Here is a 14,635-nt window from a genome sequence, read left to right as displayed (position 1 = left end):
TAGATAGATAGATAGATAGAAATAGTCAGACGATAGATAGATAGATAGATAGATAGATAGAAATAGTCAGACGATAGATAGATAGATAGATAGATAGATAGAAATAGTCAGACGATAGATAGATAGATAGATAGATAGATAGAAATAGTCAGACGATAGATAGATAGATAGATAGATAGATAGAAATAGTCAGACGATAGATAGATAGATAGATAGATAGATAGAAATAGTCAGACGATAGATAGATAGATAGATAGATAGATGATGGATGGATGGATGGATGGATGGATAGATAAATGATAAATAAATATTTAAATAAATAATTTATATTTATGCACTAATTAAATAGATTGTCCATTAATGGCAATTATATAAAGTTTATATATTGATACTTGTTTAATTATAAATGAATAATTACAAAAATGCACAAATCCATTAAGGACAATTATTTGATTTATTTATTGATATTTAATGATAAAAAAAGATTAAATAAACTATTTATATTTATGTGCAAATAAAACAGATCACCCAAAACTGACAATTGTCTAATTTATTTATTACTATTTAATAAATAGCAGCTACTGGTAGCCAGTGCAGATTGATGAACAGAGGTGTGACATATATATATATATATATATATATATATATATGCACAGGTGAAACAGACCACCCATGAATGACATTTTTAAAAATTATTATTTAAAGATACATAAATAATTCAATAAATACTTTATATTTATGCACAAATAAAATCGATCACCCCATAAATGACAGTGGGGAGTTTTTGGAGACTGATGCAGTCACTGTGAACCGTTGTTGTTTGGAAGTAATGCCGGTTTGAAATCACACGAGGAAGAGTAAATGATGATAGAGTTTTCATTAGTGTGTGTCGGTCGAGTTCATCATGTCTGTCAGCTGTCTGTCTCTGAGCTCTGCTTATATCTCACACCAGCTCTGCCTTTCTTCAGCGCAGTTTGAGAACACTTGATTTGATCCTGTTTTTCTCTTTTAGCACCTGCAGAGGTGGAGGCTGAGGATGATGAGGATGAAGATGATGACGATGATGACTGTAAGAAGTCCATGGACGAGGTCAGTAAGAGTTTATGCTTTTATATTATAGAATTGATTCATATTTTGAATGAGCTTTTATTTGTATATTTTCGGTTTTCATTTTATTTGAAACTTTAGTAGCTTTGTTAGGTGCTTTAGTTTTAATTTTTTTTTCTGTATAGCTTTAATTTATTTTAATTTTAGTTCATTTGAATAATTTTAGTACTTAAACCTGTTTTATTTCAGTTAGTTGCCAAGGCAGCATTTCTAATTTCTATTTTTTTTTTTTAGGTTTTATAGTTTTTATTTTAAATTCTGTTTTAGTTTTAGTAATTATAGTGCTTCAACATAACCGTATTTATTTCAGTTAGTTGCAAAGGTAACATTTCTGTTATTTTATTTTATTGTATATTTCTGTATAGCTTTCATTTATTTTTATTTCAGGTTTAGTCATTTTAGTACTTCAGCTTAAACTTGTTTCAATTTCTATAATTTCTATTTTTGTATTTCTTTATAGCTTTCATTTATTTTTATATCAGGTTTAGTAATTTTAATACTTCAACTTTAACTTTTTTATTTCAGTTAATTACCAGAGCAACATTTCTAATTTCTGGGTTTTTTTTTTTTTTTCATTTTTAATTGAATATTTATATATAGCTTTAATTTATTTTTATTTCAGTTTTAGTTTTAGTAATTTTAGCACTTTCCAATTCAACTTATAAATGTTGCTAACTAAAATAATTTCAAATTTTTTTGTTGTTGATTAAAATATTTCTATATAGCTTTATTTTCGTTTTAGTCATTTTACTTTCTAAATTCTAGGGTTTTTAATCTGTTTTTTTTTTTCTTTTTCTAATTACTAATTCATTTATAGTTTTTTAGGTTTCAGCTTTTCATGTAATATTTATATTTATTAGTTTTTGAAACTGATTAATGGGTCATGTTGAGGTTATCAGCAGAAGCTAATTACACTGTCTGCTTCTAAATAAAATATTTTAACTCTTGTATACTTTTTATCAGTTTGATGACAAAATAAGGCTTAAAAAATACAAAGTTTCACAACAAATGATCAAAGCAGGAGCTTAACCTTCAGAAAATATGTTTTGTGGTGTTTTTTTCAGGGTACAGCAGGATGTGAAGCCTTTGCCACTGAAGAAATGTCCACGCTGGTCAACTACATCCAGCCCACCAAGTTCCACTCGTTTGAGATTTCCAAGAGTAAGTGTGACTGCATACACATGATGGAGTCTTGGCTGATATGAAGATCTCATTAAAAGTAGATTTGTCTGCTCTCAGAAAGCAAACGCAGTTATCAGATGTCGTCGTTCGTGGAGACCAAAGCGCTGGAGCATCTCACCAAGACGCCGGTGGAGTTCGTCGAGCATCCTTCAAAACACAGCCCACACATCTGACCAGACACTGATGGCAAACCAGGACAAGCGCATCTATTATTGATGCCAGAACTTATGACCTGAATAATCAAATCTGTCAGGAAGATTTCAGACAGTAGTGCATCTGACTCATGCTCAAGTCTTTAGAAGCTATTTAATAGTTAGTATGAAGAATGGACTGAGATAGAAGTTGTTATTCACTAAAACTGTGCTCTCAAATCTCATTCTCACATGCATATGTTCAGATGTGACACATTAAGATGTTTTGCGCCAAGTTTGACGTCAATGACACCGAACGGCATTTGTTTATTTTATAGCTTTTTTATGACAGTTAATTACATTTTCACCCCAAATTCTCATTACTATACTGTGAAAAACAATGATGTTATATATATATATTTAAATGTGTATATTCCATTTTGATACCCAGTTTTTTTTTTACCCTGGAAAAAATTATATAAAATGATATAATTTATCATTTAAATTTAGGTGTTCAATTTTGATTCCCAAATTGGTTTTTGTCGCAGAAAAATAATAATATAATTTATATAATTTATATTTAGGTGTTAAATTTTGATTCTCAAATTGTTTTTTGTCGCAGAAAAATAATAATATAATTTATCATTTAATTATTCCATTTTGATGGCCAACTTAATTTTTATTCCTGAAAAATACTATAAACATTATATAGTTTATTATTTAATTTATGTTCAATTATGATGCCCAAATTAGTTTTTGTTGCAGAAAACACTATAAAAATTATATAATATATATTTTAAATGTATATCTTCAATTTTGCTGGCCATCTTTTACAGAAAATATGATAATTTATATTTTAAATTTTAAAAATGCATTCTAAATACATTATATAATTTAAAGTAAATATTAAAAAATTATAATATTTTTATTTTTTTATATTTAGATTTCTCATGTAATTCCCTTTTTTTTCCAATTTCTAGTTAATTTTAAATTTTTCGAAGTTTGTCATCAATTTTTTTAGCATTTTATTTTATTTTTCAATTACCAAAAATGATATTAATAGCTTTAGTTTTAGTCAACAGTAACAACACTAGGATAAATCATTGATTAATTCGATTTTTTTTTTTTTTTTTTGTGGAAAAGTATATTAAAATACAATTATAAAATAAAGAAAAAAAATCTTTCTTTATGAAAAATATAATCTCTTTACTGTTTTGTCAGGTGATGTTCTGGTGATGATCACACGTCTGTCCTGGTTGTGATGGAGGTGAATGATTTATTGATTTCTCAGTGATGTTCATTAGGACACTCCCTTAACCGTGTGCATGTAGATACAACAAGTTTCAGCTGAGCAGGATTTATCCTAAAGGAACGCGTGTGGATTCCTCCAACTACATGCCGCAGGTCTTCTGGAACGCCGGCTGTCAGCTCGTCGCACTCAACTTTCAGACCATCGGTGAGACCATGAATAATGAAGATGCTTTGGGAAAGGCTTATGAAAATATGACTTAACTGTAATATGAAATGTCCACTGTAATCTGACTTTACAGCTGTTGTTTTTACTCGTCTCTCTCTCAGATCTGTCCATGCAGCTGAACCTCGGCATGTACGAGTACAACGGCAAGAGCGGCTACAGACTCAAACCAGAGTTCATGAGACGACCGGACAAGCACTTCGACCCCTTCACAGAAAGCACTGTGGATGGCATCGTAGCCAACACCTTATCAGTGAAGGTTAGACGTATTATACAGCTCGACATTTCTCACTCGTCAAAGCCTTTAGCTCCAGGAAGCTCATTTGCAATGCGTTATTGCAAAGCAATCAGTAGTTGCAATTGAATGTACTTCCACGTTTTTTTATTTTATTTGTTATATTTAGTATACATTTGTTAAATTTTGATGCCCTTTTTTTTTTGTTCCAGAAAATATTATACACATTATATAATTTATCATTTAAAATGATGCTCAATTATGTTTGATGTCCAAATTAGTTTTTGTTCAAGAAAGATACTATAAAAATGACATTTTTAATTTAAACTTATTAACTGTTCAATGTTGATGCCCAAATCAGTTTTTGTTCCAAAAAATACCAAAAAAATAATATATCATTTAAATTTGTTCAATTTTGATGCCTAAATTTGTTTTTGTTCCAGAAAAATACTAAACAATTATATAATTTGACTATTATTTAAAAGAATAATACCAACAAATTAAATAATTTATAATTACAATTTAGTTTTTGTTCAAGAAAAATGCTATACAAATTATATAATTCATAATTAAATTTATGTTCGACTTTGATGCCCAATTTTGTTTTTGTTCCAGAAAAATACTATAAAAATTATATATTTTATCATTTAAATTTGTTTAATTTTGATGCCCACATCAGTTTTTTTTTCTTCAGAAAAATGCTATAAAAATTATATAATTGATCATTTAAATTCATATATTCAGTTTTGATGTCCAAATTAGTTTTTTTTGTGCCAGAAAAATATTATAAATTATATAATATATAATTTAAATTTATGTTCAGTTTTGATGACCAAATTACCTTTTTTTTCCAGAAATATACTATGATATAATTAAAAATAATATGATATAATTTATAATTTAACCATATATGTTCAATTTTGATGCCCAAAAATACTATAAAAATGATATAACTTATCATTTTAATTTATTTGTTCATAAATTCATTTGTTTATTTGATTAGTCTTTGTTTTAGTTTTTGTTTCAGAAAAGTACTATATAAAATTATATAATTTATCGTTTAAATTTAGTTTGTGTTCCAGAAAAATACAAAAAATTATATGATTTATAATTTAAACTTCAAATATGCTAAATTTTGATGCCCAAATTAGTTTTCGTTCCAGCAAAATACTATATAAATTATATAATTTTTAAATTTAAATGTATGTCCAATTTTGATTGCCAAATTAGTTTTTGTTCTGGAAAAATGCTATAAAAATTATATAATTTATCATTTAAATTTATATGTTCAGTTTTGATGCCCGAATTAGTTTTTGTTCCAGAAAAACACTATAAAAATGAAACCATTCATAATTTAAATGTTGTATGTTCAATATTAATGCTAAAGTTGTTTTTGCTCCAGAAAAACACTGTAAAAATGATGTAATTTAGCTATTATTTAAAGAATATTGTTCCCTTATCGTTCCCTTCGTTTTGTTAGTAACTTCATTTTAACTAGCTGTAGCTGAAGCACTTTCAGTTCTGATACAGTGTCAGGCTCCTTTATATCTCGTTGTCTCTTTAGATCATATCAGGACAGTTTCTGACTGACAAGAAGGTGGGCGTTTATGTGGAAATTGACATGTTTGGACTTCCCGTTGACACGAGACGAAAAGCTTTCAAGACAAAGACATCCCAGAGCAACGCCATCAACCCTGTGTGGGACGAGGAGCCCATCATCTTTAAAAAAGTACGGCTGTTTTCGGTGTCCCGTAAGCGTCCGTCAGACGCTCGGAGCACGCATCATCTTTAAAAAAGTACGGCTGTTTTCGGTGTCCCGTAAGCGTCCGTCAGACGCTCGGAGCACGTGAAATCAATAACGGTGTTGTTTCCGGGTCAGGTGGTGTTGCCCACGCTGGCGTCCCTCAGGATAGCCGTGTATGAAGAGGGTGGCAAGTTCATCGGCCATCGCATCATTCCCGTCTCAGCCATTCGTCCGGGTGAGAATCAGCCTGAGCCACGTGACTTAAAGACTCATTTCAGTATGTTTTTACAAGCGGTGATGATGTCATCACAGTATTTGCATACTGAAATATGACTGGTCTTTTCTTTCTTGCATTCATGCAGCCTTTGCATAGTAAAGATAGAGTTGCATTAGCAGTCATGACGAGCAGTGTTGGGGGTAGTAACGCATTGCAAGTAACGCAAGTTGCGTAATCAGATTACTTTTTTACCTAGACAAGTGATGTCCTACTAGTGCTGTCAAACGATTAATCGCAATTAATCGGATCCAAAAGAAAAGTTTTTGTTTACATAATATATATGTGTGTGTACTGTGTATATTTATTTATATGCATATATAAATACACACACATACAGTATATATTTTGAGAATATTTACATGTATATATTTATTCATATAATTTATATTTATATATAAATATATTTAAAATATAAACATTACATATTGTTCTTAAATATATACATGCATGTGTTTGTATTTATATATACATAATAAATAAACACAGTACACACACATATATTATGCGAGCAAAAACCTTTATTTTGGATGCGATTAAATTGTTTGACAGCACTAATATATATATATATATATTACAAACTAAATTTATTTATTTCAGCTAGTTGCTAAGGAAACAGTTATCGTTTTCATTTTAAGTTGATGTACTAAAACAACTAAAATTAAAATGCAAACAGAAAATATAATAAGTAATAAAATAGATGAGAAATAATAATAACTAATTAAAACTATTAATAAACACTAAAGCATATACTGCTTAGGTACTTGAAAGAATGCCATAACAGTATCAGTATTATGGTGATGCCCAAAACCACTGATCTGTATTATAATGTCTCTATTATAGATCAGAATGTGTATAATGCTACCGACGCTATACGTTTTCACACCTAATGCAGATTAAATGTAAAATAGTGCATTAGCAGCATCTGAGCTCCATCAGTCAATCTAGCATCATTTCCAGCATCTGCTCACCTTTTTGTCCCATATCTGCAGGGGTTTGCTGCCGATGCTGTAGAGGATGGACAGAAAGCCGCTCTGAAATGTGTTTTTGAACATAATCCTGCGGTTTTATTTCTAATGACTACACACTGTTTACAGTTTATTCTGCTCTGAACGCGTCCGGCTGGATCTCTGGACTCCAGATCTCGGGTTCCGCTTCACAAATAACAAACAAACGTATGCATCAAATAATCGTCGTATATAAAACGAAAGCGCTTAAAACGCGTTAAATGTCGCGTCTGGTCTGATTAATCCTCAACACCGACACCGACGAGCTTTTTCCGAGTTTATTTGGGAGTTGCTAGGAGACGTGGTCTGGTTGTCACGTCGGACCCTTTAATGTTGACACGGCTGTTGCTATAATAACGTAGATATCTATGATCCCAGTGAGCTTATGCAGTGAATACGACATCTGTTCTTTATTCTCGTGCGTACATTTTTAGGACACATTTACAAATAAGTCATAGAAATGTATAGAAAATATTGGTGCACTTGATGCACCGTGACAACTAGTTCAACCATTTTGCATTAAATTCCATTGCATTGATTTATGAACTAATTCCTAGATTAAACAAAGAACCATTTTGAGCGACATGACATTAGCAATTGATAACAGCAGACAATTGTACATAATTGCATTAAAGAATTAAAAAATGCTTTCATGATGTGCACAGGTGACTAGTGTTGGGGGTAGCGCATTACAAGTAACGCGAATTGCGTAATCAGATTACTTTTTTCAAGTAACTAGTAAAGTAACGCATTACTCTTTAATTGAAGTTAAAAAGTTAAAAAGTTGAAAGTTACTTTTTCAAATAAGTAACGCAAGTTACTTTTTTTCCCATTTATTGATTGAAAGCTCTCCTGTCCCCATGTTGAGAGAAAACGGGAGTAAGATGTTACTTCAGCTCTAGAATAAGTGATATGTACTTATTGGTACGTATTTCGCGTCTTGCGAAAATGTGCCCCCAGGTACATTTTTGCCATGAGACCAGGTAGGAACATGCATTGATTCATCTCACTCACTCACTCACTCACTCGCAGAAAAAATAAAAAATCAGATTTAGTTTTCCTCAAAATTAATAAAAACAGTTAAAAGCAGCTCAGAATATGGCTCAAAGCTGCAATAATTAAATATGTTAAATAATACAAATATCCTTTATGTATTTAATCCCATTTTATTAACCAATTTGCTGCTGACCTTCAATGATCCAACCATACTAATAAGCAGAAATTACACAAGATAAATTTCTTCTTCTTTTTTTTATTGCTGAAGAGTATTGAACTTTCTTCTTCTGCGTTCTACTGTACAGACATGAATTTACTTTTCCTTCAGCCTAAGGCTTTTGGTGCGAAAGGCTTTTATATTTGCCAAAAATAGAACTTTTTATATTAAAAGCAAACAAGCAAGCCCAGCCCAGATTTAAAAAGTAACGCAAAAGTAACGTAACGCATTACTTTCAATAAAAAGTAACTAAGTAACGTAATTATTTACCTTTTTAGGAAGTAACGCAATATTGTAATGCATTACTTTTAAAAGTAACTTTCTCCAACACTGACGACAACAAACCGGCGTTTCATTTATACTGACTAAACCAGGGCTGTTCAACCTTTATGACTTTGAAGTTGAACACAGTATTCAAAACCTTCTCCACATAGGCTAAAATATGACACAAACTTCATTTGTTACCAGAATCTGGGAGTATCCATATATAAAATCGATTAACTGCGATCTATTGTGATTCAAGAATTGTTCTTCATTTAAAAAAGAAAATTGTTATTGAAGGAAACTATTGAAGGTTGTTACATTTTTATTTTATGTACTATAAAGCAGATATAGTTGTACTTTTTTTCTTTTATTGTATTGTATTGTGAAGGAGGATATAAAAAATGATTTTTTAGCATTTAATTTCGTGTTATTTTAGATTGTTTTAATATTTGAATAATAATAATAATAATAATAATACATTTGACAACATGAGGATGTAGATATAGTTGTACTTTATTTTTATTTTATTGTATTGTATTGTGAGGGAGTGTTACAACCCCTGGCTCGAAGATATAAAAAATATTTCAGTTTGTTTTGATTTGATGTGTTTTTAGCATTTAATTTAGTGTTATTTTAGATTGTTTTAATATTTGAATAATAATAATAATAATACATTTTACTACATGAAGATGTAGATACTGTACTTTATTTTTCTTTTAATGTGTTGTATTATGAGGGATGTAAAATATTATTTCAGTTTATGTTTTGATTTTATGTGTTTTTAGCATTTAATGTAGAGTTAGATTATTTTAATATATTAATAATAATTTATTATTATTATTATTAACAACAACAACAACAATAATAATAATATAGTTGTACTTTTTATTTTATTGTATTTTGAGGGGAAAATATGATTTCAGTTTATATATTTTTTGTGTTTTTTAAGATTACAGTTTGATTATTTTAATATATTAATAATAATTTAGTAGTAGTAGTATTAACAAGACATTTTGCAATATGAAAATGCAGATACATTTTTCCTTTTCTTTTATTGCATTGTATTGTGAGGGGGAAATAAAATATATTTTCAGTTTACATTTATATATATATATTTTTTTTAGCATTTTAATTTAGATTAGAGTTAGATTATTTTAGTATATTAATAAGAATTTGTTATTATTATTTTGCAACATAAAAATAGCATTGTATTGCATTGCATTATTATAAGACGTTTTGTGACATGAAATGCAGATATAGTTCAACTTTTTCCTTTTCTTTTATTAAATCATAATTTTGTCACATTCTCACAGGTTATCGTTACATCGGTTTGAGAAATGAAAAGAATCAAGCTCTAACTCTTCCTGCTATATTTGTGTATATCGAGGTGAAGGACTACGTTCCCGATACATTCGCCGGTAAGAAACTCATTACTATCTGAAACTTTCTCTGCCACTGTCAGAAAACACTAGAAGTACCATAGTATTACTGTGGAGTCCTGTGAAATAACCTCAGAGTACCATGTGAATACCAGGGTAAATATGAGTGCATCTCACAAACTATCTGCATCATAATAAGAAAATCAACCGTCAGGCTTCTTTGCATTATTTACATGTGACACATTCTTATTTTGGTGTGGATTATGATTTGACACCACAGTGTTTTTGTGAGGAGCGTTTCCATCTGTATCCCAGCGGCTCTCATTGGTCCTCATTTGCATCCCGAAACTATGAGACGAGGGACTGTGGGACAGATCGACGTCTCCAGTACCCAGAATGCACCTGTTTAGTTCAAAGGTGTTAGACCACCGAGGAAGGACAGCACTGACCTCCTCAGCAGTTTGTTTGGACTGACTGGATTCCCAACACAATCACAAATCTGGAAACTTTCCCTTTCTTTAATTAAAACACAAACTTTGCTTTATTAAAACCGCGTGAAACAAAGTGACTTCACTTATGAAAACTTCTAGAAATGAGGCATCATTCATTCAATATGCAAATATGTATTTGAATATTATATCACCAGTGATACAGACCCAACAGACGATGTCAGAAGTTTTATCTTATGTGAATGTGATCAAAGTTATTGATAATAGTTTTGGACTTTTGGCTCTTTATTATGAAAATGTTGAATATAACATATTCAAAATATATCTGGCCTTTTTAAAAGATGAACTGACCCATAAAATGCCAAAAAGAAAAAAAAAAGCCCTCTTCATTGAGGGTTTCCAAATGTTTATGAATCTTCAGATATTACGTTTGTATGAGCAAAATGTCACTATAAGAAAAAAGCCTTTAAAAGGGGCAAACCATTGCTTACGTCATATAAAAGTTACGAAATATTGTGAAAACGTTATAATTGTTAACTAAAAACTGTTATTTGTTAAATAACAAAACAAACTATGTCATATATAACATCAAATGTAATATCTTTGAATACTTTGGGCTATTATTTTGGAGGTTTTCTTCTTTTTTTAGGTTTTGAATTTGCAAACTATTGTAAAAAAAAATAATTATTATAACTGCTAACTAAACTGTTATTTTTGAATTGTTAATTAAACTAAAATGCTAATGTCATATATAAAAATAAAATATACTATTTTTGAATTTCTTGGACCATTATTTTAAATGTTTTTTGAAACGTTTTTAAATTACAAAATATTGTGAAAATGTATAATTGTTTACCAAAAATGTTAATTGTTACCTAAACTAAAATGCTAATGTCATATATAAAATCAAATATAATATTTTTGAATTTCTTTGGGTTTTATCTTTTGGGCATTATTATTATTTATTGAAAGGTTTGAAGAATAAATATTGTAAAAAAATAAAAAATAAAAAAAAAGTTATAACTGTTAACTAAAACGGTTATTTTTTTAATTGTTAACTAAACTAAAGTGCTAATGTCATATATAAAATCAAATATAATAATTTTACTATTATTTTGGATGTTTTGTGAAAGGTTTTGAAGTTGCAAAATATTGTGAAAAAGTTATAATAGTTAACTACAAACTGTTAATTGTCAACTAAATTAAAATGCTAATGTCATATATAAAATCAAATATAATATTTTTGAATATTTTGGATGTTTTTAAATAGTTTTGAAGTTGCAAAATATTGTAGAAAATGATAATTGTTAACTAAAATGCTGATGTCATATATAAAATCAAATGTAATATTTTTTAAATTTTTTTGACTATTATTTCAGATGTTTTTGAAGTTGCAAAATATTGTGAGAAAGTTATAATTGTTAACTAAAAATTGATTATTGTTAATTGTTAAGTAAACTAAAATGCTAAAAATATAAAATTTTTTGACTATTATTTCGGACGTTTTTGAAGTTGCAAAATATTGTGAGAAAGTTAAAATTGTTAACTAAAAATTGATTATTGTTAATTGTTAAGTAAACTAAAATGCTAAAAATATGAATTTGTTTAATTTTTTTGACTATTATTTCGGATGTTTTTGAAGTTGCAAAATATTGTGAGAAAGTTATAATTGTTAACTAAAAATTGATTATTGCTAATTGTTAAGTAAACTAAAATGCCAATTTTATATAAAATCAAATAGAATATTTTTGAATTTCTTTGTCTTTTATTTTGGATGTTTTTTTGTTTTTTTTGAAGGATTTTTTGAAAATGTTTATAATTGAAAGCTGCAGGACTGGAGTGTGTTGTGAGTTTGCCGTGTGTTTCTGTGCTGATCAGATGTCATCGAAGCGCTGTCCAACCCCATCAGATACGTCAACCTGATGGAGCAGAGATCCAAACAGCTGGCGGCGCTCACTCTAGAGGAAGGAGAAGAGGAGAAAGACACCAAAGAGGTACAGACACCAGCAGATCCCCAGAGCTGAAGCGCTCAGACGGAGTATGCGTGACCATCACATAGTAGATCAGAGTGCACTTGCACTAATTGCTCCATCTGAACTCAAATCACTTTACTCATTACTAATGAATTCATCTGCTTATGAAAGAAGTCATTGTAATGAATTAGTAATGAAGCAGTCTGTGAGAGTTTGAATAGTATTGGAGGTTTTGATGATGAAGTTCCTCGTCCTTCAGGCAGATCCTGGTGTTGAAAACCCTTCGGAGGTTAAAAGCGAACCCAAACCCGTCCCGGTTGAGAACGGACTGAGTCACACACCCAGCAGCGCCGCTCCTAAACCCGTGTCCCAGATCAGCTCACAGCCACAGTCCACAGGTCAGAGCTTCACACACCTCACACAACATCATCTCATCTGATGCAGGTTTGATACTGAACTATAAATCTGCACTGTGCACTACTAATCCGAATCTAGCATCCACAAGACAGGAGAGAAAAATGAGGAGTATTATTGGATATGCATGAATCTTATCTGATGAGATCTTATCCCATTATGATTCAGGCTCAACCAAACCAGCGGCAAAGACTGAAGATCTGATTCAGAGCGTCCTCACCGGTCAGTAACTGACTCTTTATTTTATATTAATATATAATAATATATCATTGAAATTTATATTATTAATTAAATTACATTTATAGTATTAATGACAGGTTATTTTAAATAAAATCAAAATATATTAAAATATAAAATAATACAGAAATGTAATGAATTTGTGTTTCTGTACAGTATGTATGGCAGGTTATTTAAAACATATATTATATTATATTATATTATATATTATATTATTGTTTCAATAATCAAATTATTGATATTAATAAAATATTGTTTATGTTAATATATTAAGTGTGTGTGTATATATATAAAATGAATATATGTTTCTGTAAACATATACAAAAAAAGTCAAATAAACAAAACTGACAGGTTATTTTAAATACAATTAAAATATATTAAAATATAAAATAATACAGACATTTAATTAATTTGTGTTTCTATACACATGTACAGGGAAAAAAATCTAATAAACAAACCATGACAGGTTATTTTAAATAAAATGTAAATACATTAAAATGCAAAAAAATAAAAACTGAAATAACCCAGTCAAGTGTGCAATATAAATGATGTCTGTATCTTGAGAGAAGCAGCATTTTGCTTATTTTATGTGAGAAATCAAAAAACACAAACAGCCACAGGTGAAATTTTATCAGGTAGCCCGTTGAGTTTCAATCATTTTGAATGCGCTATAAATTATTGAAACATTTCTGATGTACAGCTTTAGAAAATCCATCGACATGATCTTCAGAAAAGCTTCATGAAATATGGAGGTGGTGATATTAAAAAAGCTAATTTTACAGTGCTTGAAGCCTCTGTTTCTGCCTCAGAGATGGAGGCGCAAACCGTCGAGGAGCTCAAACAGCAGAAGGGCTTCGTCCGAGAGCAGAGACGACACTATAAAGAGATGAAGGACCTGGTGAAGAAACACCACAAGAAGACCACCGAGATGATCAAGGAGCAGTCTGCCAAACGAGACGGTAAGAAGAGGTAGGTAGACGTCCGCTGATCCAATCCCTGTTTGGACTGAGTGGAGAAACATCAGGAGAATGAACATCTCACGGACTGGTGTGTCTCGTCAGGTGTTTGTCGTCCAGTCCTGAACACGGAGCCTCGTTCTTCGAGCAGGAACTGGCCAATCTGGATCAAGACAGCGGACAGAAACTGTCCGAACTCAAAGAACAGCAGCAGCAGCAGCTCCTCAATCTGCGTCAGGAGCAGTATTACAGCGAGAAATATCTGAAGAAAGAGCACATCAAACAGGTCAGATTAGAGACGGGACGCAAATGACTCTTTAGAAGCGGTACTAAATACAGTATTTATATACAGTGGGTACGGAAAGTATTCAGACCCCCTTCAATTTTTCACTCTTTGTTATATTGCAGCCATTTGCTAAAATCATTTAAGTTAATTTTTTTTCCTCATTAATGTACACACAGCACCCCATATTGACAGAAAAACACAGAATCGTTGACATTTTTGCAGATTTATTAAAAAAGAAAAACTGAAATATCACATGGTCCTAAGTATTCAGACCCTTTGCTCAGTATTTAGTAGAAGCACCCTTTTGATC

At 30.3% G+C, this 14,635-nt stretch overlaps 1 protein-coding gene across 1 annotated transcript in view; it reads left to right on the top strand.

Moving 5' to 3' along the window:
• Positions 1–14,635, top strand: part of LOC107678738 (1-phosphatidylinositol 4,5-bisphosphate phosphodiesterase beta-1-like) — a 72,401-nt gene that overhangs the window by 49,906 nt on the left and 7,860 nt on the right. Inside the window, exons 15-27 of the mRNA XM_016474115.1 lie at positions 1,009–1,089; positions 2,172–2,268; positions 2,347–2,431; positions 3,752–3,876; positions 3,999–4,153; positions 5,694–5,858; positions 6,009–6,108; positions 9,945–10,049; positions 12,338–12,453; positions 12,692–12,830; positions 13,015–13,068; positions 13,893–14,052; positions 14,145–14,325. Of these exons, the coding sequence (XP_016329601.1) occupies positions 1,009–1,089; positions 2,172–2,268; positions 2,347–2,431; positions 3,752–3,876; positions 3,999–4,153; positions 5,694–5,858; positions 6,009–6,108; positions 9,945–10,049; positions 12,338–12,453; positions 12,692–12,830; positions 13,015–13,068; positions 13,893–14,052; positions 14,145–14,325 (1,563 nt within the window). The remainder of the gene's footprint in view (positions 1–1,008; positions 1,090–2,171; positions 2,269–2,346; positions 2,432–3,751; positions 3,877–3,998; positions 4,154–5,693; positions 5,859–6,008; positions 6,109–9,944; positions 10,050–12,337; positions 12,454–12,691; positions 12,831–13,014; positions 13,069–13,892; positions 14,053–14,144; positions 14,326–14,635) is intronic.

The sequence above is a fragment of the Sinocyclocheilus anshuiensis genome, unplaced genomic scaffold, assembly GCF_001515605.1.
Source record: "Sinocyclocheilus anshuiensis isolate Anshui unplaced genomic scaffold, SAMN03320099.WGS_v1.1 scaffold208, whole genome shotgun sequence".
NCBI classification, from domain to species: domain Eukaryota; kingdom Metazoa; phylum Chordata; class Actinopteri; order Cypriniformes; family Cyprinidae; genus Sinocyclocheilus; species Sinocyclocheilus anshuiensis.
Note: the sequence above shows the minus strand (reverse complement) of the source record. Positions and strands in the feature narration are given on the sequence as shown.